Source organism: Cinclus cinclus, chromosome 2 (assembly GCF_963662255.1).
Source record: "Cinclus cinclus chromosome 2, bCinCin1.1, whole genome shotgun sequence".
Lineage (NCBI taxonomy): Eukaryota > Metazoa > Chordata > Aves > Passeriformes > Cinclidae > Cinclus > Cinclus cinclus.
This window is the reverse complement of record NC_085047.1, coordinates 29,759,668-29,784,149: the sequence shown is the minus strand read 5'-3', so window position 1 is coordinate 29,784,149 and position 24,482 is coordinate 29,759,668. Positions and strand designations below refer to the sequence as shown.

Here is a 24,482-nt window from a genome sequence, read left to right as displayed (position 1 = left end):
CACCTCTTAGTGGACAAGTTTGAGTTTCATTGGCAGATGTTCTGTAGAGGTTGAAGAGTTGCTGTGGTGCTTTCCTGGAGTCGTGCTTCTTCATGCTTATATAGCTACAGTCCTGCACAGAAGTGCTAGCTAGGTCTGAAATTTTCTGAGTATTGAATCTTAAGATACCAGCACCTAATTCAATAATGACATAGAAAATTAACTGATGTAATAATAGATCTTCTAGACCTTTTAATTGTATGTATCTCCTCTTAATGTCTTACAGGTTTCACCTTGTCTTAGTGTGCTTTCCTGGCTGCTCTTTGTCAATGATACAGATGTATTAGCTGATGCCTGCTGGGCTTTGTCCTATTTGTCTGATGGCCCCAATGATAAAATTCAGGCTGTGATTGATGCAGGAGTCTGCAGAAGACTTGTGGAACTGCTGATGTAAGAAATCTATTGCAAGCAAGCATCACTCTTTTCCCTGACATCGAGATTATAACAATAATTATAACAATAGTTTAATTAAATAGGTCTTGAAATGTTTTTAGTTCTAAAGAGCAAGATTTGAGTTTTAATTTTACCTGTGTGTTCAGTGTTCTCTGTTTGTCATGAGTAACAAAAGCAATGGAACTTTTCTTGTATTAATTTTGCTGTTTCTTAGGACATTTTTTCCTGCACATAAGAGCTACAGTTTTGTAAAATCCATGATATGCATTGTCATTGTGTGATTGAAGTCCATATTGTAGTTACCTAACAAGGAAATTGCCTATAGGATATCAAAGATAAAAATATAAGAAATAGTTCAATTTACTAAAATCGACACTACCAGGGACTTGAAATATAAATAATTTATTCAGTCCTTACTATAGAAGAGTACATACAAACTTTGATCAGTGAAGTGTAGCTGTGAGAGTTGGAGTCACAGAATCTGGCCTTGTTCAGAGCCATTGCTTCATATCCAAGGTCAGACCATCAATGGCCTAAGAACAAGGGATAATGGTTTTAATTTATTTTATTATGTACATAAAAATACTGTTAAGGCCTCCAACATTAGAGGAAATGTGATGCTGGATTAATGACTAGAACATAATGCCTCTAAGTAGCTTTTTATAAGGAAGTGTTTTCATTTGAGAAAAAAATTCCTTCACCTTTACTATTCCAGTCCTGATTTTACAATGATGGAGGGATGCATATAATGATGGAAGATGATCAAAACAGGGTTTTATGGGTTAAACACACAACTTCTGTCCTGTTGTTCAGTCTCATTCTCAGCCTTTGTGCGTGCTACATTAAGTGTATTTTGTAGTTAATTACTTTTTCCACCTAAGGATGCTTCTATTCTTCTGACATTTTATTTTTACACTGCTGAATGACATCTAAAGGTCTAAATATTTAGAAACCCTAGAAAGGCTTACCATTAGTTTAAAATCGGAGTGTTTATTTAGATAGTGAAAGTCAGATTTATCAGGAAAGTTTTCCCCTGGCTGATAGATGTTCCTTCCTTGAGAATGTGAAGCTGGAGATGCTTTAGGAAGGTTAATACTTACATTTTTCGTTGTCGATTTTAGGCACAATGACTACAAAGTTGTATCTCCTGCCTTACGAGCTGTGGGAAACATCGTTACAGGAGATGATATCCAGACCCAGGTATGGATTAACTTTCTCTTGTGTTGTACTGCAATTCATCTTTCTGTTAATTGTTGTAACCTGTTGACAAACGCCTCCTCTTGTTCCTATTGAAGTTTGAAAGTTGATGATACTAACTGCTTCAAAATGTGGTGGTTTTCAGTTTTTCTGTTTGGTCCGGAACTGGTGATGGTTATTAGGTAGCTGTGTCTGGGACTTGTGGGCAGCTGTGCAGTACCCCTCATGGGTGGGATGTTTTTGATATATTTAAAGCAAGTCTGTCTCTTAGGCTGAATTATATGCTTAGTGATGTACACTGGTAGTGCCATCAAAAGCCTGTCACATTCAGTGATAATACCAATCTGTGGTTAATATATCATATATATGATGAAAATATGTCATATTTATGATTGACAACAAGTGTCTGGTCGTATTTGGGATGGTGTGTAGCTGTGTTCTTGCCACTTGTTTGGAGAAGCATCAGTAGGAGGCAGTGACTCCCACCACTGCATTGGAATTAACTGGAAGGCAGGAAACCTGGTACTTCAGAGGCACTAGGTTGTCACTGGGATGCTTTCTGTAGTTCTGTGACTCTGAGACCAGAGTTAAAGATGACTTAAGCACACCAGGACGTTGTTTCACTAACTTATACCTAGGAGGAAGATAACATGATTTTTTGATTGTTATAGTTTGTTTTGTGTAGCTGAATTGCAGAGGCATTGTTGTATTTTTCTCAGTGGCATTAGTTTCACAGATTAGTCACAAAGAATGATTGAGGTGTGATTTCATAATTTCCGTAAAGATAAAACCACAAGGGATTGCTAATTCACATGCAATGCAGGTTATTAAACACTGCATAAATCTTAGATTTTAATTTAAAAATTGTTTAAACTTCTTTGTTGTGCATGATTTTTTCTGAGGAGCATACTACATTAACGTTCCTAAAATTGAGAGCTGTATAGGTAGGATAGTTTGATAGTCTTACCTGCAGATTGTGCTGTATGCTAAAGTGATACAGGATGCATGTGAAAATCAGTAATCAGAAGGAAGAGCCTAGCTTTGAGAGCTGATACATTTCTGAGTATGAGTGCAACATACAAGACAGATCTTGGAGAACTTTCTCTAAAACCTTGGGTCACAAACTTCCTTTTACTTTTTCTCTCATTTTCAGCTAGTAACAATTGCCAGTGCTTGAATGCGGCTAAAACCATGCATGAAGAAAAAAAAAAGTCCCAGCAGACCCCTGATAAAATCCTGAACGATAATCTTTTTTTTTTTTTTTTTTAATCTTAGTGGGGAGTACAAAGATTTTAAGAATGTGGAGTGGGGGGGGATGCAAGCAAGGGAATCAAGTCCTCAGATTCAGTGATCCGGAGTCATGACCATGATTCAGCTTTTCTGGAGTATGTCTCTCAAAATTCTGTATCACACTGTTCTCTCTGCTTTTGCCACACAATGCAAAACTACTGTGCTTCTTGGTATACTCTCCCAACTTTTGGGCTCATTGTTAGAATTGAATTTTAAAACAGAAAAGGAAGTTCATTTTCCATTTTTTGAAAAATCTTCTTATGCCCTTCTAGAGGGTCAAAAAGCCCTTCACTATCAGACATGACATACTCGAGGGTGCTGTCTTTTAACATCCAAGTTCTGGGGCATTTTCTGTTGTACTCTGGTTATTTAGGAAACGGAAACTTTGCTGCAGTTTTTCTGCACTATAAAATTGCAGGGGTTTTGTAATTTTTGTAATTTTTAAAGTAAGAATTGTTCATTCATAATGTTGCTGGATACAAGACTGATTACACTCTGCACCACAGTGCCAGCAGTTGTGGAAAACAGAAGTAGTTGGTGCTTAAAATGGTACAAAAATAGGGGAAAATACCATAATTTTATTTTTGTTTTCTCATAATGTGCTTAGTATCTTGTTGTTTTCAGATCACACTGAAATCATTATGAAGGTGTGATCTCTTACCTGAAAAACTTCGTAGTTTTGATCTTTAGTTTTCCTGCAAACATTTATTTCTTCATTCTTGCTGGTTTTTTTTAATATATTTAGTGGTTTTAAAAAAATATATTTGTGATCATCTAATGGGGTATGCTTTTTATATTTTCAGGACATTGTACTCCTTATTCCTGTGATTCTTTATCCTAAATTTCTTCTAAGGTGTGTTTTGTTTTTCCTGTTGTATTCAGGTAATTCTGAATTGTTCAGCCCTGCAGAGTTTGCTGCACTTGCTAAGCAGCCCAAAAGAATCCATCAAAAAGGAAGCATGCTGGACAATATCTAATATAACAGCTGGAAACAAAGCCCAGATCCAGGTAACCTTTTCAGCTATGATCAGTAATCTTTGTATTGCAGACTAGAAGGAATGCAGGTGGTTTTTTGTGCATAAAGTGCATATTTCTGTGTATGCACTGTCACAGATGTATAATTACATATGAGAAGCATATTACTGTGTGAAATATTAGAATATTTCAATGGCTCAGTCATCTCCAGATTCAAATAATTTTTCTAATCCTCTATACATTATGGGGGGGAAGACAGTCATGGTAGAAAATGCCAAAATATGGCTAAGCTCATGAAAGTTTTGCCTTAAATAATGTGCTTTTGACAATCATTAAGATACAGAAATTCTCAAGTATGAACAGAATAGGCCACAAACTTTGACAACCAAATAATTTCACATATTTCTTGGTTTCACTATCAGAGACATACATTTGAAAGTACTTTATTTCTATTTATATTTTCTTATAATTCCTTTTATAATTTCCATAAATGGGCCTTACAGTGCCCCATCCTAGGCATGTGTGCTTAGCCAAATTTAAATCTGCTGTTTGTAAAACTGAGCAGTAATGGAGGCTATCTAAGATATTGTCCTGGGATTTGCCCTTTCTGATTATGCAAAATCCCTTCATATTAAGTGATAGCACACAGAAGCAAATGAGTCCTACTCCCTTATGTCAGTCATTACCATTAGGCCCCAAAAGATCAAATCATCGTTCTGAGTCTGGACTGAGTGTCAGCCATCAGGAAGAATTCCCTGGACTTGTCTTCAGGAGGTATAAATGAGAGATGGAATGTCTTTTGCCCAGAGACAAGTCCTTGGGTAGATGAAGAAGAAACAGCTCAATATATTTCATTTTCCCTGAATATGGAGTTTTGTTCAAGAGCAGCTGTACTAGGGAATTATTTGCTTGTCTTTCAGGGATGTGATTTGACCTGGTGGGATGTCAGGTGTTCCCCAAAGCTGCTCTGTGACTCTTCTCAACTGGTCAGGGGAGAGAAAATACAAGGGAAGTTTCATGAGTTAAGGTTAAGGACAAGGAGAGGTTACTCTCTGATTACCATCACAGGCAAAATGAGACTCGAGAAATTAATAGAATTTATTGCCAATCAAAATCAAAGTGGGTTAATGAGAAGTAAAACTAATCTTAAAAGCACCTTTCCCTCACCCCTCCCTACTTTCTGGACTTAACTTTATCCCTGATTCTTTTCCTCCTCTCCTTGGCAGTGCAGAATACAGTCAATTCATCACAGGTTTCTGCCTCTGCTTCCTTCTGAGGGAGGGAAGTATTTCACCTGCTCCGGCATGGGGTCCCTCCCATGAGAGACAATCCTTCAGAAGCAGGCTGCTCCAGCATGGGTCCCCTGTGGGGTTGCCAGTCCCACCAGCAAACCTGGTCCAGTGTTGGCTTCTCTCTACAAGGGGCCACAAACCCTACCTGGACCCTGGCCCAGTGTGGGCTTCCCATGGGGTCACAGACTCCATCAGGTATCCCCCTGCTCTGGGGTCCTCCATGGGCTGCAGGAGAGTATCCTGCCTCACCATGGTCTGCACCATGGGCTGCAGGGGTGTCTGTGCTCTGGCACCTGGAGCACTTTCTGCCCTTCCTTCTGCCCTGACCTTGGTGTCTGCAGGGCTGATTCTCTCACATATTCTCACTCCTTTCTTCTCTGGCTGCAATTACTTTTGCCGAATAATTTGTTCCCCTTCTTAAATGAGTTATCACAGAGTTGCTAACATCATTGCTGATGGTCTCAGCCGTGGCCAGTTGTAGGTCTATCTTGGAGCCAGGTGGCTTTCTTTGGCTCTGTCAGACATACGTGAAGTGTCTGGCAGCTTCTCTCAGAAGTCAGTCCTGTAGCTGCCCCCACTGCTGCCAAAACCTTGCCGTGCAAACCCAATACAAAGAACATTGCCTCATTCCTTCTATTTTCCAGAAGTGTTGGAAAAAGATATTGTAGTGAATGATGGAGTCATGAAAGCTTGATTTGGAAGAGATGTTAAAGGTCATCTAGTTCCAGCCCCCTGCCATGGGCAGAGATGCCATTCACTAGATCACGTTGCCCATGGCCCCATCCCACCCGGCCCTGAAACCAGGCTTTATGTGATAAATAAAAGTGTTTCTATCAAGGCAGTTGAATAACATTCTCATGTAAAACAAAATTTAGTTCTGAAGTTCTATTTTTCAATTCTTTTCTCCCTCACTGTATATAGACAGTATTTTTCGAGATTGCAGAGGATGCATGAAAGTCTGTCTGGAGACATTTTCAGGAATGGCAATAAATGTCAGAAATATTAGACAAATATTTGTCTTACTCATTAGTAACCTGGAAGAAACTGTTTGCACAGAAAGTGGACCAAGCCTCCAAATATGTTGGCTAAAGCAGCCCAGGCATTCTTGTTGCCTTTGTTTTCCTTGGAAGTCAGCCTGATTACTGCTTTTATAATGATGACTCTGGATTACCCATTCTGTATAATCAGAATTAGCATGAAGTGGTTAATCCTCTTCACCTGTGGTATGGAATTACTTCTCTTTTTGCAGAAAACTTGAACAAGACTATGAATAGGGTGCATATTATTCCTGAGTAATAAGTGTGTTATACCCTTTGCAGGCGACACTTGGAATCTTTTCGGTTTACATTCTCTCTTAAAAAGCACATTCAGCTGCTGAAGGGGCAGCATAAAGCTTCATACACCTTCAATTAAGGCTTCATCTCAGAGAACACAGAAAATAAAGTTAATACCTTTGTGAAAGATACTTCAGTCTTTGCCAACATACCTGAAATTCCTGAAAATGAGAGCGTGTGCTCATCTAACATTCAGAGATTCTTATGTTAGGAAATGAATAGGCAAAACATCAAAACTTATGAAGATGGAAAGCTCTGTCGGTCCTTCTTGTTTGATGTAAAGATGTGACTAAGATGAAAGTGGGACCGTGAGGAAAGGAACCCCCTACAGTGGTGTTTGCTCTGGTTTTCTCAGTCAGGATTTTGTTTTTACCACTGGAGGTCATGTTTTTTGTCAGATCCAGAGGACGATCCAGATACTCGATCTAACTTTGGTAGAGCTCCAAGAATATTGATTCTGCCTTTATTGTGGTTTGTGTTTTAATCTGTGGATTAGCTGAATTTCTAACAAAAAGTGCTGTGTAAAATCAGCAACTGTACCACTGTTTTTTTTCCCCACATCAGCAAGTGCAATTGCTGTGCAAGTAGCAATGCAGAGAAGATAGTTAGTGCTGCTTGTACCAAGGTTAAAATGTTTTTGCCTTTGTGTTTCTTGCAGTGAAGAGTCTTTTTTTGCTCTTTATCCCTTCAACAACCACCTTGGAAACACAGAATTTTCTCTCTAGAAGGGTATTTCTGCTTTTTCTGCAAAGTCTGAGTATTTTCTGAGGAGCAGTCCAACCAAATACATTGCTTAAGTTTTTGTTGTTTCTCAAGTCTTTTGGACAGTTGCTTCAGGATGTGTAATTGTATAGAGATGTTCCAAACTTAAGAAGAGCTTTAGAAAGCCAAATAGAAAGTCATTCTATAAAGACATATCAAAAGTCACAATGGAAATTAGTTTGTTATTAGAGCATATTTTCAAAACTTTGGGATCAATATTTTCATATTCTTGATCTAGGGAAGATACAGTTATGAAGAGTCCTAGAGGTAACTTGAATTGTAGTGCACTAGAAGCTATTTCAGTAGTGTATTCACTTCTGTAACTTCTTTGTAAGTATTCACTGTAGCACATTGTCCTGTTTTCAGAAGGAGTAGGTTCCTGTCCTTGTTTGCACAGTACTCTCACACCTGGTATTCATTTCTCAGGCACAAGTGAGTCTTTAGCTGAAGAGTCTTATCTGTATTCCTGGTAATCTTTGGTCTTTTAAACTGTTACCACATCTTTATTTGAAAATGAGTAAGGATAAAATAACCTCTCCTTTGTTAAAACAGAATTTGCCTAATCTACCTGAACAAAATCACTAGTCTATGCATGTGTGTGTTTGGCAGTTTTTAAATGTTTTGGGGTGTTTCATCACAGATCAGCTGCCTTTCTATTGAGAACAGATTAGAATTGCATGGTGACTTGAAAAGGTGAGGTCATTAGGGAGAAGGAAATAAACATTATGAGCCATTTGTATTGCATCTTCATTTCTAGCAGTGACTCTTTAAAAGTGCAAAAAAAGCCCTTTAACTCTGCATAGAAAAATACTTGTGATTATGTGCAAAGAAGCTCTCTTTGTCAGTAGTCTTGTATCAAGAAGAAAACAGTGTGAAACAAATCACCAGAATACATGTGGATTTAAAAGAATCAAGCTTAAAAGCAGCCGCCTTAGGTTATGTCACAGACAAGATTGGAAGTGTGTTGATGTGTTATGCAAGTCCAGGGAAAAAGAATCTAAGAAACATCTCAAAAGTGAAAGCTGTGTTTCATTTAAGAGTCCCTCGGGCCTCATTCAGAGTAATTGATCTGCCTTCAAACTTCAAGCACACACGTGCTTTGTAGTGGAAAAATATGACTGCCCTAAGTACATACCCAATTTAATCTATACTGACAGTTACAAAAATTAAATTAAAAACCAGTGTTTCTGATTGTGAGTGGGATATAATTATCCTGGTAATGGTGACATACTGCAAATCATGTCCATCACGAGGGCTTGACTTCTGGAACTGCAGAAAATGGGTCATTAGAGAAAGTTGTGAAGTAAAGCACAGTGGAGAATGCTTACAACATGCTTGATTGGAAAGCTCATAGTCAGTGTTTCTTGGAAGTAAAATTGGCAATTGCAGGTGTGATTGCAATGATTACCTTGTGTTAAGTGGAAAGTCTCGTCACAGATGTGTAAAAAGTTCCAGAAAGACCCTTGATTCTTTAGTTTCTAGTCTTAACCTAGAGAATGTTGTGAGATACAAGGTGTGATGAAACCTCCTTTCATCATGAAACCTCTGGAGCTGGAGCTGATAAGTCTGTATTTCTTAGAAAATGCCTCTGAGGTATTAAGACAATTCCTATTAAATGGCAAAGTCATTGTAAACATTTGAGCTGAAAAGCACTTTAGAAAAAGGATTTCTGAAGTGGAAAAATGCTCTTTGGTAAAATGTTGGAATACAGTCATATGCTAAAATGGAAAATAAAAGTATAGTCTGTTTTTAATTGCTGTGATGATAAAGGATAATTCCCATCTGGGATGAATACTTGATTTAATTAAGTTCATGGGTGAACCCGTTTCATCTGTGAGTTGAGGTAGGGTTTTGGGGTTTTTTTGTTTGTTTCTCTACATTAATTTCACATTGTGATGAATTAAAACATTATTTCTTGAGAACTGGTCTTCCTTACAGAAGGAATTCTGAGACACTAGATGCAGCTCTGAATTAAATTGTTTATTTTCCTTTCTTCCCAGTCCCTCTAAATTGCTCAATAGTTGTTACTAGAGGTCATAAACTGGAGCAGATCTGTTCCACTCTCTGTGATGTTTATTGGATTTTGAACATGCACAATCTTTAGCCAGAAGTCAGACAAGAATGATTTCAGCACGTGATAATTTTTTTCATGTCTGCCTGGCATAGTAATCCACATTTTTGCAAGTTACCAGCTGATCTAACTAGTGGATTGTTGCTTCAGAACAGTTGGGATGTTAAAATTCTATGGAACTTCGGGTAATTCTCAAGTCATAATCTAGCAATCCCTTCTGCACGCCAAGAAGACATTAAAATATTTTGATGAATTGGATAGGTATTTTACCTAAGCAGTATTAACAGACAGAACTATCTATATTTAGTGTTGTCTAAGATTGCATTGGGTTACACTCCCCCCATCCACCCACTGTAAGTATAGAAATATAAAGTCAGAGGGAAGGACTTTTATGTTCATCTCCACTTTCATACTGCCTATGATGCTGTTTGGTGGCACACTCCAAAGGCTTTCACTGCCATTTCTAAAAGATAAGGCAGCAGCCTATCACTATTAGATTTGCACTCCAACACAATCAAGTAAACTCTTTCTGGTGTTAAGGCAGTGTAAATTAACATGCATGAAATGTGTGAAAGTGCGTGCTGAACTTTCTTTGGTAGCTCTTACTCTAAAGCACAGGAGGTTTGGGTTTTTTCCCTCCCCAAAGGTGGAAGTGAAAGCCTTTCAGAGTGTGTTATCGAGAGTGCCTAGGCAACAGAAAAGTGTGGTGGAATACAGCAGTCTTTCCCCTCTTTATTTCTGTGCTTTCAAGGTTTGGGGTGGATGTGTATATCCTGATGCAGTCGTGATTGTCACTAAGTATAGTTTTTGTTTGTTAATTTCCTAGTTTGTATACAGCTTTGCTGTACTTCAGTGGATAGCTTCCCCAGTCAGGGAGAAGGGGAACTACATCTTCCTGGGAGTCAGAAGGAGAACTGCACAACTGAAGCTTAATCCTGACTGTCGACCCTTCTGAAGGGTATGAAAGGCTGTAACATACCTCAGAAAATGTTCTGTGTCTTAACTTCGCAACCCGTTGAAAAGCTATGGAGGGCAGTACATCAGACACAGTCTTCCATGTCTGACAGTGAAGACATCATAGGATTTCTCTGCTCTTGACAGGTTAAGAAACTTCTCACTTATTTTCTAACATGCCTTAAATTTTCACAAGAGCATCTGGAAGTCTGAGTATGGGTAGGCATGGTAGCAGTAGTATCTGTGCCATATTTTTCCTCCTCTAGAGTTTCTTAAACTTGCAGAACAGTAACATGGGCAAATGCAGCAAATGATACATTGTGTGTCAGTTTTAAAAACTCTGGAATTAAATGAATTTTTACAAAATGTGGTGAAAGTTACAAGCTCAGAGTTGTCAGAGGCTCTTCTCCATAAGGACCACTGGGGACTACTCCAGAACTAGTGCTGGGGACATGATTCACACAGAGCTGTGGTTTATACAGGCATCAAATTACCTTAAATATCAAGTGTGTTTAGTTCAAGTCACAGTTCGTGTAAGTAACCTAAGAATCTTAACATGCTGTTTGTGGTAGTAGAACTTTAAAAAGTATATCCGTTAAGAGCAAAATACAGCATTGCTGTCAAGGTCATACTAGTTTGCAGACTAGTGAAAGTCAAAGATTAATCTCTTGCAGGTTTAACTTTGTGTTTAAGTACAAAATCTGCTTTCAGGCTTCTGCATACCTTATAGCACACTGAGGGCAGCAGAGCTAGAATGCCTTTAGTTTCTTCATTCTGCTGAAAACCACAGCAGTCGGTGGTTTGTTACTGCCTTTGGGAAGTTGATTATTCTGTTTGGTTTGGTTTTTTCTTTCTTTGTTTTGTTTTTTTAGCATTGACTGACCCTAAAAGCAGGAGAGAGCTCAACAAGGTGCTGTTCATTATACTGCAGATTCTTCCTGACGGCAATAACAGCCTTGTGTAAACTGGCTAGACGTTTGCTTTGTACACAGTTTGGAGGGTATAGGCTTAGATGTCTGTGTCAACAACATGAAGGTTCATTAGAACTGAGGTCTGCGAAGTGCTTCCTCTGGCTCTGGGAAGGCACTGTTCTTTGTACCCATTCCATAGTGTGAAGTAGTTTTGGCTTACAATTATTTGCTATGTTATTTATAAAGCAGTTATAAATTGAATAAATAAACAAGGTAACTGGAAAAGAAGTCACTGAGAAGCCTCTATGAACTAAAATTTCCAGCCAGGAGGGGGAGATCATAGCAGTAGGGCTGTATTTGCAGCTGCCAGTTATATGGTGACTGTAATTTTGATTTGTTAAAGGTAATGAGAGAACTCGCAGGAGCGGGGAAAGGGTTACAGTCTAAGACTTGTTTGCTTTCACATTTATGTGATGAATGATACGTAGGCATGTGATGCCAGCATGTGCACACTAAATGTGTGTTTGCATACCACAAGTGATTTAGGTGTGGGAACCCAAAGAGGGAGAAGGATATTCTTGCAGGGCGTTGACCAGCTCAAAATATGAATTTAACATACTATGGCTGACGACCTCCCTAACAGCATATTTAGATTAAACATCCATGTAGGTGTAATGATACTTAGAAAAATTGTTTTTGTAATCTAGCTTCACTCTTTAAAAATCCAATACTGTGAAATGAAGAAGCTTGATTAGAATAAGACAGGTTGCGTGTTTCCGAGAGACAGGCAACCCTCCTAGAGGACTACACCACAGGGATACCAACTTTTGGAAAAACCACCCCAAACCAAAACAACATACACACCCCAAATCAAGCACAGAAAATTGACACTTTAGAAGTGAGGGCCAGGTTTGCTGAAATACTGAGCATTACAAATTAAATTTGAAAGTTCATATTTCAATTAAAAATAAATTTCAGTTAAAATTCACTTTTGTTTTTCTGAAAGACTTGTAGTTATGACTCAAGAGAGGGTTCAGTTTCAACAAATACCAATGGATGCAGTTTGGCAAAAACTTCAGTGTTAGTTTAATGTATTAAAGGATGGGCTTTGGATTACCTACTGTGCAAAAAAGAGATTTCTAATGTATTTTGTAGGCGGCACCTCAGTGCCTAGTAGTAGCAGCCTAAAACCTTTTTATTTCTTTCATGTTTTTCAAGTTCTCATTGAACTGAAATCCCTTAACTCTGTTCCTTTTGTTTAAAAGCTATTCTTATCTTGAGCATTTTTTATGCACTACGCTTCTTTATGCTTCAACACACTTCTTTCACATCAGGAACACACAGTATAGGAATGCTAAAAAAGTAAAGTAATTTGAATTAAGCTGATCTAAATCCTTAGAAGTTTTAAGTGCCTTGTCTTGCCACAGTTCTTTAGGGTTTTGTTCTGCCTGAGGATTGCTTTTCCTCAAAAAAAAAAAAAACCCCTCAAAAAAACCACAAAATAAAATTTTGTTTTAGCATTTATTATTTCATCACTTAAAAGAAGTTTACCTGAAAGGGAAACATGACCTGTTTCCACAGTAACTGTTGTTCCCACATAAAATACATAAAAGTAGAGATGGCAATCCTTAGGCATTCTAGTGTGCTTTCAAGAGTAACTGCTGTGGGTAGGCTACAAGTCACATGGTGTAAATAATAGATGCTGCCTAGCACCTAGACTGTATTGGTACTTTGTTTCCACCCTTGCTGATTTTAACTAGACTTTTGAAAACTAGTGAAGGTATTAAGGTTAAAGCAGACCATTTTTAAGCTTAGTTAATGTGTTTTTTTTTTTCTTAAATCTGAGCTCTGGAAGTTTCAACTGTTAAGAAAGTGCTAGTGGAAAAGCTTGGCTATATTAGAGAGGGACAGTTAAGAACCTTTCACTCATGCTAGGGTCAGGTAGCAACACTTATGTTGCCTGTCAGGCAGTAGAAAACATAAAGATATGCTGACTGGTAATTATCTCTCTTGAGTCAGTCTCTTTCAGAGAAGTGCATTATGAGAGGGTGTGATTCATTGTGGTGCTTTAACCTGTTCTGCTTGGGTAAAGGTAGCCAACTTAATTGTAGAGCAGAAACAAAGCAAAGTCCCCATAGCCTTTCATACAATAGAAATAGAAGTAAAAACTCTCAGCCAAGAGATGTGAGATCTGGATTGAGTTCTTTTTGAGAAAGTTGAAATGCATGTTTCTCCACTCTTAAGAAAGGTAATTTTACCCACTGAAATGAAGCATCCAAGCACTGAAGCAAAGAGTTCAAAATTGATTGAGCTGAGCTGGAAGAAAAACAGTTACAGTCTTTTGTGTTTCTCCCACTTTATTGCCCTCATGTTGTTAATTCTGTTTATTCTGGAATTGGTTTATTATTTTACAAGTTTTAAGATGAAACATTTTAAGGTAACTTTTTTTTTGCAGTAAGAAGACTCAAGTGTTAGTTGCTGCCTGTCAAATAAGGTGTGCTGATTTAATTGCACACTATCATGTAGCATGCACTGATTTTAGTACTTATTATAGAAGTTGGTTTTAAGAAGACTTTTTCTAAGGAAATGAATCTCCTATAAAAGGATTGCTTTGGGGAGAGGATTTAAGAAGAGATAATGAGAATTTTTTTAACTTGTTTTTTGCCACAACAGTGAAATCCTAATGCCCTCAAATATCCTAGATCCGTATCAAGATCTTTCAGTAGGCAATGCTTGACATCCTGTAACACATTGTTCTTCTGAGGGTTTCTGCCTCAACAACACCCTTGTATAGAATTCTCTGGACTCAGATAAAGCAAAGTGTCTACTGACAAGTCCCCTTTCTCCTCTCCATCTGATGAGGACTGAAACTTGCTGGTGAAAACATGCTCTCACTCTCTAGGTGCACAGTCACAGATATCTCAAGTACCAGTGTGGGCTCTTTGCTTAGCTGCTGTCCATGGTTGCACCAGGAGCTCTTGGGTTCTACTCACTGGCTGGTTCAGCTTGATTCTCACTGGCAAACAGATGCACATGTTTGTCTTGGAAATCTCCATGCTTGCAGACCCATTGAAAATCAGCACCAACCCTCTGTCCATGCTTGGATCCTGGGTCTCCCAGTTGCTGCCCAGCCAGTTTGCCAGCAATCTTAGGTACATGGTGATCTTCCACACCAACCACCGCTTTTGGGGATAACGTAAATTCCCCCACCACACACAAGAGGTGCCCAGGCAAATGGGTCCTGTGACCTGCAGTCCCATTGCAGCTGAGGTGCTGGGATCTTCATTAAACTTGGCTCCAGTCCACCTAGTAGCTGGCATCCAGGTACATGGGCCCTATGGAGTATGATCCTGCCCCAGTGGTTGATGCTGAGACCTTCACCTGCTCCAGTTTACAGGGGCCCTTTCATCCAAGGCCTGACACCAGTTGCTGACCCCAAATTCTTGTTTTATGAGACCTGATCTCATGGCCCTTTTTGCTGCAGAGAACCCTCACACCCAGTCTAGCTGCTGGCCCCAAGGACACAAGGGGTCTGAGGTCTGGTCCAGTTCCTGGCCCAAAGTAAGTCGTGCGTGGTTGCTAGCAACTAATCCTTACAGTGCTCAGGTGGGAGAGAAAGAGTAGTTACGTGGTAAAATAGTTAAAAAAAGATTTGTTATTAAGTTTTGCACAGTTGCTCTTGTTCCCGTCATCAGTTGCTAAGTCCAGGCTGGCTCTCTGCCTGTAGTTTCTTAATGACCTATTAATTAGTGACTGGAACGTTTTCTTCTTTGTGATTGTTTCCTTATCCCTTGGCTGTCAGGTTTGTGTCACTGTGTGTTTTATTTATTACTTTACTGTTATTTGTATCTGCTTTTGAGCTGGAATGGTCTTTGATCTGATGACTTTAATGAAGCAGATCATCTCATGTTCCACATACCCTTACAGTGATAATTCCACATATTAATTGGGGTGTTTTGCAGTAAAGTGTGTGAGGGGGTAAAATGCATCTCATTTTAAGATACTCTATTTTCTGGTTTTTTTTATTTTTTTTTTAAATAGCTGGCTCCTGTTTACGACCTATCATTTTTAGCAGTCATGTTCTAAAATTTCAGTTAAGGATACTTTTTAAATATTCCTGGCAATGTACAAATGATGGAAGGAGTAGTTTTCATTGAAGACCCCAGATTACTGTATCAGAAGTGCGAATTCTTGGGCATAGGAGACCATGTTTGCTGGTACAACTGATAGGCTGTATGGATTTACAAAGCTGAGGCAGTGTGGATCCCCAAAACCAGGAAGGATAAAATAAATATCAAACAATTGTTTTATTTTTACCAGGTTAGCCATTCACACTGTGAATTGAGTGTAGCTTTTTGCTGTATGTAATCTGTTTTCTTCTATGGAGCTCTGTGCAATGGATCTTTTTGGATTGGTCTTTCTTTGGATTTCCTTTAGTTAGTTCTGTGATGATTTATACTTGTAAAGTAGTAGATTAAAAAAGTAATCCTAAGATCTTGCTTGTTTGGATGACCCTTATCAAAGTGCTTCAAATCCTTATCATAGGTTAATTTTTGTCTTATTACAAAAGACTGTTTTCTGGAGATACCAGCAGCTTAAAATTGCTGCCCAAGTGCTCATTGGCTTCTATCGCTTTGTTGAGCTAAGCAGAGAACCCTACTGCCAAGCCACCAGTGCTTTGTCTTTTTACCAGGTGGTTGCTTGTTTTGAGCAGTTCTTACATTAACAACTTTGCTCTGTTGTCTCACCCACTGGAAATGTATTATGGCACACAGGTCTTTGAAGTTTAAGGGGTCTTAACGATTTACTGATTTAATAGCTGAGAGGTTTACTACCTGGAAAAATAAGGGATGTATGGCATTCTTTTGCTGTCGGTATAATTAAGTAACTAATTAGGTACGGCAGTCACTTTGAGTATGAATGTGTTTTGAAAATTCATTTAGAATAAGAACAGACCACAGCAATAACTAATATTTTGAATGTAAAACTGGAAACTGATTCATCCGTTTTGATGTTTGATAAAGTGACATTCCATTGTTTAATGTGTTATGCTGGGCATGGACTAACTAACTCAGGACAAAGAAGTTATTTCTAATTTTTATTATGACCTTGCCATGTCGTTTGTTTTTGCAGACAGTCATAGATGCCCATATCTTCCCAGCTCTTATAAATATTTTGCAAACGGCTGAGTTTCGGACAAGGAAGGAAGCTGCTTGGGCAATCACAAACGCGACATCGGGAGGCTCTGCCGAACAGATCAAGTATGAAATTGTTTGAATCTTTCAGTGCAATAGACTGAGTTGGTCTACGTGCAAGAAAACAAGCTATCAGACTAGAAACTGAAAAAGCTTTCAGTATGCTTTCAGTGCTGTATCCAGAGAGACCATGTCCTTGTTATGAATGAGCCTTTTGTTCCTGCAGGGAGAAGTCGTAAAAGTATTTCAGCTGTAATAGTTATTTACATGATTGAATCATCTGTCTTACATGAAAAAACTAAATTTAGCTTTTAAATTAAGTTCTGAGTGGTGTAGAGTATAACAGTACAGGAACGGTCTGGAGAGGAATAGCTCAGCCCCCTGACGATGGCATCACATGCATTGTTTCTCCTGTTTAGCTTAAACCAGTACATTATGCTTATATGCAGTTTTGTCAAAATAAAAAAAAAAGATATTTTACAGGCATATTAAATTAATGTAATTGCTCTTCATAGAAAAAATTTCTAAGTTACCATTATAGAAATACAGATTATGGTTCAAAAAAATAATATTTCATAGCTATATAGAGAGAGTGAGATAGAGAAAGGATTTTAAGGTGATTTTCATTGTTTCAGCAGAATTGACTAGACAGAAATAGATGTCTGTAATTTCTCTAATTTTCCAGTCAAGTTGATACTTCAGTTGTTTTGTTTGACCTTCACACCAAGTGCTTAAATGGTTACACCAGTTATAATTTTGCAGACAATTTACTGGGTTCTGTGTGATGTTTTTCAGGTATTTAGTAGAACTAGGATGCATCAAACCACTCTGCGACCTCCTTACAGTAATGGACTCCAAGATTGTGCAAGTAGCACTCAATGGGCTGGAGAACATCCTGAGGCTTGGAGAGCAGGAATCCAAATGCAGTGACACTGGCATTAATCCTTACTGCGCTCTTATTGAAGAAGCATATGGTATGAGCAAAACACCTGGGGAAGTCAGGGGATGCAGAAATGGTCACAAACCATTGGAGTCTCAGCAGGCCCAGTTCTGTTAATTACCTTATCACTGTTACTGAAAAGAACCTGTTCTTTGATCAGTCTCCAGAGTACTCCATCTTCTACATTGTCTTCGTCTGTGTATACATTGGAGACCGAATGTACAGATCTTCTTTTCTTGATTCATACAGAGTAAAAGGTCTTAACAAGAAAACCACTACAATTCCCAGTAGTAGAGATTTACTAGAATGGCTAACACTTGGATTTCATTATAGCATCATTCCTTGATGTATTATTTTTCTTTGTATCTGACTTCAAGGCTTGAGTTTGCCCATATGCTTAATGCCTGCCCAAAAACTGGTTGCCTGAGTTTAACTCCATTGTATACATATGTGTTATACAGGTTAGGAAATGGAGTCTGCATCCTTGGAAGTTTGGAATACTTGTCCAGACACATCAGATCTAATCTGGTGTTGGTTAGTACTGCTGGGATGGATCTAGTCCAGGTTGGACTAGATGATTATCAGAAGTCTATTTCAGCTTACACGTAGGTGATTCTGTAGTCACAGTCTTCATAAAGAAAGCACTGTGAACACACTTTTAGGAAACACAGTCCTAAAAGTCTCTTCAGAAAAAGTGTTTGAGTCCTTCTTTTTTACCCATTCAAGCTTGTTGATTTACTTTTTGAGTGAAAGGGACAGAAGGCAAACAGAAAGGCAGACGGAAAATATGAAACACATAATGAAGTTACAGAGATTTCTGTGGTTCAAACTGGTTCTCCTTGGTTCTGGAGAGTACAAGTTGGATACAAGTTTCCATAGAGGGGCCTGTTCTCGAGATGGGAGAGAATCATGGAACAGACTGAAAATTATCACGGTCATATCCTTTGACTGAGCTGTAACTTTTATTTGCTGCTTTTCTCTGCAGGCCTGGACAAGATTGAATTCCTGCAGAGCCATGAGAATCAAGAGATTTATCAGAAGGCCTTTGATCTGATTGAGCACTACTTTGGAACAGAGGATGAAGACAGCAGCATTGCCCCACAAGTGGATATCAATCAGCAACAGTACATCTTCCAGCAGTGTGAGGCTCCCATGGAAGGCTTCCAGCTTTGAGGTGCCCCTGTGCTGTGTGCTCTTCTACCTAGCCAATCCTGTTGTCGAGCCACAAGCCACCCGTGGAGTGATTCTCTCAATGTTTTCCATAACCCTGTTTGCGCTCATTCGCTTGCCTTGTGCACATGCTCTTACATATGTCTGGAAAACTTTTGGCTCTCTGTGGCAGGATGCCCCCTCCTTGGCAAGGGGTCACCAGAATCACCCTTCTCCTCTAGATTCTGAATCTCTCCACTGTCATCTTTGTGGAGTTGAGGCACCTCTCTATACTTTGAGATATTCCCTGTTCCTATTACAGGAAAGTAATCCCTCCTCCACTTGGCACTCCTGGCCTCCACCCCCACTCCTGGAATCCAAGAGAAGGCTGCCTTTCTCTTGTATTTGCTGCAGAGTGTGCCTGCAGTCCAGGGAGACATTCAGCCTTTCTGAGAACGTAGCTGAATTCATCCCTCATGTTCTCCTCTGGATGCCTCTTTGGATGGCTGTGAGAAATGAGTCAAACCTCTGCACGCGATCTATCTACCTTGCTGTATGTGCCAGCTGGGGTTATTGGCATGAGGAACATGTTACAAACAATGGAAGTAAGTTCTCTATCCCCTGCAACAACAGGCTGAAATGGACATGTTTTGTGGTTCTTAGGAATACTGAACACATCTGGCCCCATCCCGTCTCAACACTGAGCTCCCAAGTTGGATTGCAGACCACTGTGGAGATTTGTATACCTTCCCAGTTTTTCCTCTCCATACACAGAAAAAAGAACCTGTGAATAGGTCACAACACCTCCCCAGAAATGACTTTCCAAAACAGCTTCTAGAATGGAGAAACTGCCCCCACTTCTGCTTGACAGCACAGTATGATCCAGCGGGCTTTCCTTAAAAATGAAGCCCTTTCTGGCTCCATGCTCCAGAGTCTGGTCCCTGGTATTCTAGTTATGGCTGAAAAGTTCCTGTCTGCCTCTTTACATTTTTACACAGCATGACTTGAACAGATTTGTCTTCTGAAAAGTTAACTTCTGAATACAGAAATCGTAATTTCTAAAACTTGGCACAAGGAGTGTTAGATCTCCTTTTCATCTTCATGAGACAAGAGCTTCCTCTCCAGCTCACCTGATGGAATATAGTCCTCCTGGTCAAGGCCCTTATTTAAATAAAATGACACTACATTTGCAGGATAGTACTATTAGATCTGGATCCACCTGGCCCTCTCATTTCACTTTCCTCTTTCACTGTTTATGAGACTTCAGGTGAATTAGCATGGAACGCATGGTTCCTCCAGGTGACATCTGTAAGGCATCGTTGACTGCATGGCAGCTGCTGCACGCAGCTGGAGACTGCCCTTCTCCTAGCAGCATGTTCTTGGCTCTGCAACCTGCTTGGATCACAGACCTCTGATGCAAAAGGCCAGCCACTCCTCACTGAGTTCAGCTGACATTGACACCAAACTCTTCACACAACTGGGGAGATACTGCCTGATTGAAAGTGACGGTTCCGTTTTTGAGAATGCAATGGATTTCCTAGACTGCCTGCTCTCCCCTGCATCGGGCTGTGTTCTTTCAAGCCATTTTGGATGCTTGGAACACACATTTGTCCAGTGTAAACATTTCAAAATCGCCACCGGCAACTGCAGCGTCATGTACCTGTGGTAAATGTTCGTGGTAGAACTGTCTTCAAGATCCTCATGACTCCTTTCAGTGATAAGCCACTGCAAAAGCAAAACCAGCCCATTGGATACAGAGTTATAAAAACACACAAGTCACTTGTCATACTGCTGAAAGAAGCTAGGCAAAGGCCCGAACATCAGCTCTGTGTGACCATTATTTAAATAAAGTCTTCTGTCTCTGCTTCAGGATGGAGACTCTGACCTGTGTGGCCACTGCAGAAGCCACCTGCTGCCTCCCTAGCTAAGCCAGTTGGCCTCCACTTTCCCTCTCCCAGTTAATTTCTCTAGTGCTGCTTTGTGCTGAAGGAACATTTAGTTTACTGCACTTGATCTGTAAATGGACTTCAATTCTTTGTAATTTTAGGGGGTTCAATTTGGTGGTTAATTTAAAAAAAGCAAAAAACCCCTCAATGTTGCCTTTACATCACATATAAATAACTGTGTTTCTCTTTTCTTGAAGGGTGATAGAAGCACTGATTAGTAGCAAAATCTTGTTTTAGCTTTTGGATTTTTTTGTGCTGGATTTTTTTACGTGTAAATTTCCAATAACATGTCATTTCTATAAGATTTGTTTAAAACCATGTACCTCTTATTGGATGGTATAAAAATGCTACATATTTTGTAAACAAATCTGAGCAAAGTGTGTGTGCATATATTCTGTATATTCATATATGTATATTCTGTGTATATATACACTAGCGTGTATATATACATATATACACACACACACATATATATACACACATGCATAAAGTGTGTGTATATATATACACATACCTATATATCTATATATATAAGTGTTTTCTCTTCCAGGCTAGTGAAAACAATGTGGTGCATTGGCGTTTCCCTCCCCTGCCCCCCAAGAAAGTACTGACATTCGCCTCTAAATGAGTGAATTAAAAAAAAGAGTCCATTTAAGCTGACTGGTGTGCCTTCCTGTGTAAGGAGCCTGGCCAGTATTTGTTACTTTTGCCGTGGATATGTGAATTCAGAGCAGATAAGTATAAATCTTTAAACTTGGTATGTTTGTTTGAAGTGACAGGCCTGGTTGACACAGGTAGTATTGTTGTCCTAAATACTTAGACTGTATAAGGCATTTGACTGGTACTGCATAATATTTTGAGTGAAAACCACACCAATACAATAGAATCAACATGGCACACATTAAATTGTTTAAAATGTGGCTAACTTATAGGTCTCAATGTAATTTTAAATGGTGCTTAATTGAGTGTATTTCCATCAGGATCTTCCAGCAACCAGTTCTTGGTGTTGCTTTACTTAGCCTTATTAATAGGTTGAAAAAAACCAAAATCTACTTCTAACAGAGGCTGCAAATTAAGTGAGTACAGAAGGGAGATGTGACTTGCGAATTATGAAAGGAAAAGCTCACTGATACAGACTGATCAGAATTACTTGGTAAGCCAAGGGCAAGTAAACCACTTGAATTTTAACAGAGGCAAACATGTAGTGAAACTTTACCCATCTAATAAATAATGTTTAGGCCACAAATTAAGGACTCTGTTTTAGAGGAAAAGTGCAAGTGAAAGTATGAGGATCATTATAGCATATGGCTGGAACACTGCTTCCTAACATAGTTTTGTGTGGCTGTGTCCCTTGCTAGAAGCACTGAAACCAGTATTCTCTGCTCTCCTGAAGGATGTGCTCAGACAGGGACCATCTCAGAAAACACTTCTAGCTGCCACTTTTGTGAAGGTCACGCTGTGTTTTGAATGCTCTGTTGTTGGTTTGTGCCTGAGTAAGAGGCAGCATGGTCTCTTGTAGTGGGTAGGTGAGGGAGCTGTTGGAATCCTTGGGTTCTTCTCTTAGCTCTGTCAGGCAGCATGTAATCCTAGAAAAGTGTCTCATATTTTCTTCAAAATTGAAATACACACATTGGTTTCTGTCTGCTTTTAGAGATCTGATCTAAGCATCTTCCAGAAGCCCTACAGGCTGGTAATGAGGAGTTATTGAATTCTTTTTGAAACATCAGGAATGAGGTGGAAGCACTGCACTGAGATTTTTAACAATGTCTGTTTTAAACTGGATGTTAGAGAAAGGAAGATGCAGGACTGCCTGGAATTGCTATCCAACAGTCTAGCACACATATCTGTAATGCCAATAAAGTTGTGGTTTTGTTTGGGTAGCAAACAGGAGCCATCATTCTTTCTGTTGGTTAAGTTCCCAGTGGAATATAGCAGACAAGGTCAGTGTCTTGGATTCAGGAGGATACAAAGGATGATTGAGCAGGTTACTGAAAGGTCGGTAACTAAGCCAGGGCCAGCACTTAGGGCTCCTGGGAAGGTATCACACAATCATTTGAGGGAGCTGCTACTTAGAGACTTCAGCCTATTCCTAAATTCTGATGTTTGTTCCTTGATGCCAACCAAATATAGGTGGTTGAAGATCCTTTGCCTAATGTTTAAAGAAGGAAGGAAGGCAGTGACCCTGGACCTGGACCTATGTGCTCTTGGAACTGCTTTTTTTTTTTTTTTTTTTAAACTGTCAGGACCCAAGACTATTGAAGAACTAGATTGCAGCAACCAAATGGTCCTACATGCAACAGTGCTCCTGGCAATACACTCCTCTGCTTCTCTAGGGACTTCCAGAACAGCTGTCTTACCTCTGTGCACTTCATCTCAATGCCAGCTTAAAGTAAATCTCCATCTCTTCCAGTATGATTTTTTTTTTTTTTTTTTTTTTTTTGCTTCTGGAAGTTGGCACAACACACCATTGGTAGTCTCCCATGCCAGTTTTAGACTTGAAGGTCTTTCTTCAGGTGCCTGAGTCTTAGTAGAAAAGTAAGCGAGACCACTTTGTGTACTGCTATGGCTCCTGCTCGTTCCACTGAGGCAGTGTTGGAGTTGTCAGGTGTTTGCTGCATTAGGAAGTTTCAGTTGCCTTTGGGCCAGGTACAGCAATAAGGCACATGGTACCAGATTGATGAACTGGACTGTTCTGGATAAATGGGAATGGTGTTACAGACTAATCCAAAGGGAGAAAGGAAATGAGGTACCGTTTACAGTTTAGTATGTTTCTTCCATCATGTGCTCTTGAAAGGCTTTGGGCTGAAGCTGTGAACTCTCAGTGATCTGAGGGGTGTTAAGTTCTCCTGTCAGCTGGACTGGTTGCTTTGGCCAGAAATGTGTGCTGGTTTTGTAACCACTGCCCGTGTTCAGAAGTGCTTCTTGGAAGCCAGTACACCAGGAAAGAGTTGGTTCCTTTCACTGCCTCACTGAGAATGATTTACATCATTTTATAGTACCCAGCTACTTGCTACTTGTTTTCTTTAAACAGTACAGTTGTTTGGGAGCAAGCTGGAGACCACCCAAAACCTATTGTCTTGGGCTTTCGTTTGAGACTTGAGCCTATGCTGAAGCTGAAAGAAAACACAAAGTTGGGCAGTGAGGCAGAGTCTTTTTGGCGATTCTGAAATGGTGGAGATACCAGGGTGACAGAAGGGTATGTGGAGCTTTTGTCAAACCACTGGGCCAGACTTCAGTTTTTGAGTAAATGGCATAAACCTTATAGAAATTTAAAATTAAAAACTGGTGACTGTTGCTGCTCTGGAGTGTTGTTTTTGAAGTGGTGTTTTGCATATTTTTATTTGAAGTATTTTACCAGCTGAATGAATCCAAATAGTTTCATTTCCAAAACTAGGAGAGGTACCTGCTAGCTCTGTTCACTTACGAGTTGTGTATTGAATGGGTGATATTTTTGAGATGCACAATTTTAAGCTTAGCCATCACCAAGCATAAATCACAAGTTTTTCTTCACAGAAACTTGAAATGCTGTCTGAAATGCACGTTCTCTTTCTTTGGTGTCTGTTGGTGCATACAGGACTACAGGCATATAATCGAACACTATTTTGTTTTGGTTCCCACCGGTGTGCCTACTGGTGTGGCAAAGAACCAGAATTGTCATGGAAGATCTGTTCACATACCTGCAGTGAAATTAAACATGGCTTGCATTCAGTGCTAATTAAGTGGACAAATCTGTGCAATCCTGCTCTGCTTGACTGACAGTGTACTTACGATAATTTTCATCCAGAGAATCTGATGACAGGTCATTGTATCACCTGAACGTTTTGACTTCTGTGTTGGAATTGATGACATAGCTTGTCTGATGGGTTACATCTCACTGTAGTACTCAGACATGGAATCCAGAGATGAGCTGCAGCACCTAGTGAAGATTTACCCTGCATTGTTGTAAGGCTTTTGATTATTCAGCAATAGTGCTAATTTTTAGGGGTCCAATAAAAATAATCTCCCTCTCTCTTCACAAACTAGTTCACAAACTA

General features: G+C 39.4%; 1 protein-coding gene across 1 annotated transcript in view; it reads left to right on the top strand.

The window, feature by feature from the left end:
• The window catches only part of KPNA1 (karyopherin subunit alpha 1), a 47,927-nt gene extending 26,842 nt beyond the window's left edge, over positions 1-21,085 (top strand). Inside the window, exons 9-14 of the mRNA XM_062515531.1 lie at positions 266-429; positions 1,554-1,632; positions 3,802-3,927; positions 16,352-16,479; positions 17,209-17,387; positions 18,339-21,085. Of these exons, the coding sequence (XP_062371515.1) occupies positions 266-429; positions 1,554-1,632; positions 3,802-3,927; positions 16,352-16,479; positions 17,209-17,387; positions 18,339-18,526 (864 nt within the window). The 3' untranslated portion in view covers positions 18,527-21,085. The remainder of the gene's footprint in view (positions 1-265; positions 430-1,553; positions 1,633-3,801; positions 3,928-16,351; positions 16,480-17,208; positions 17,388-18,338) is intronic.
• The last annotated feature ends 3,397 nt before the right edge of the window (positions 21,086-24,482 follow it).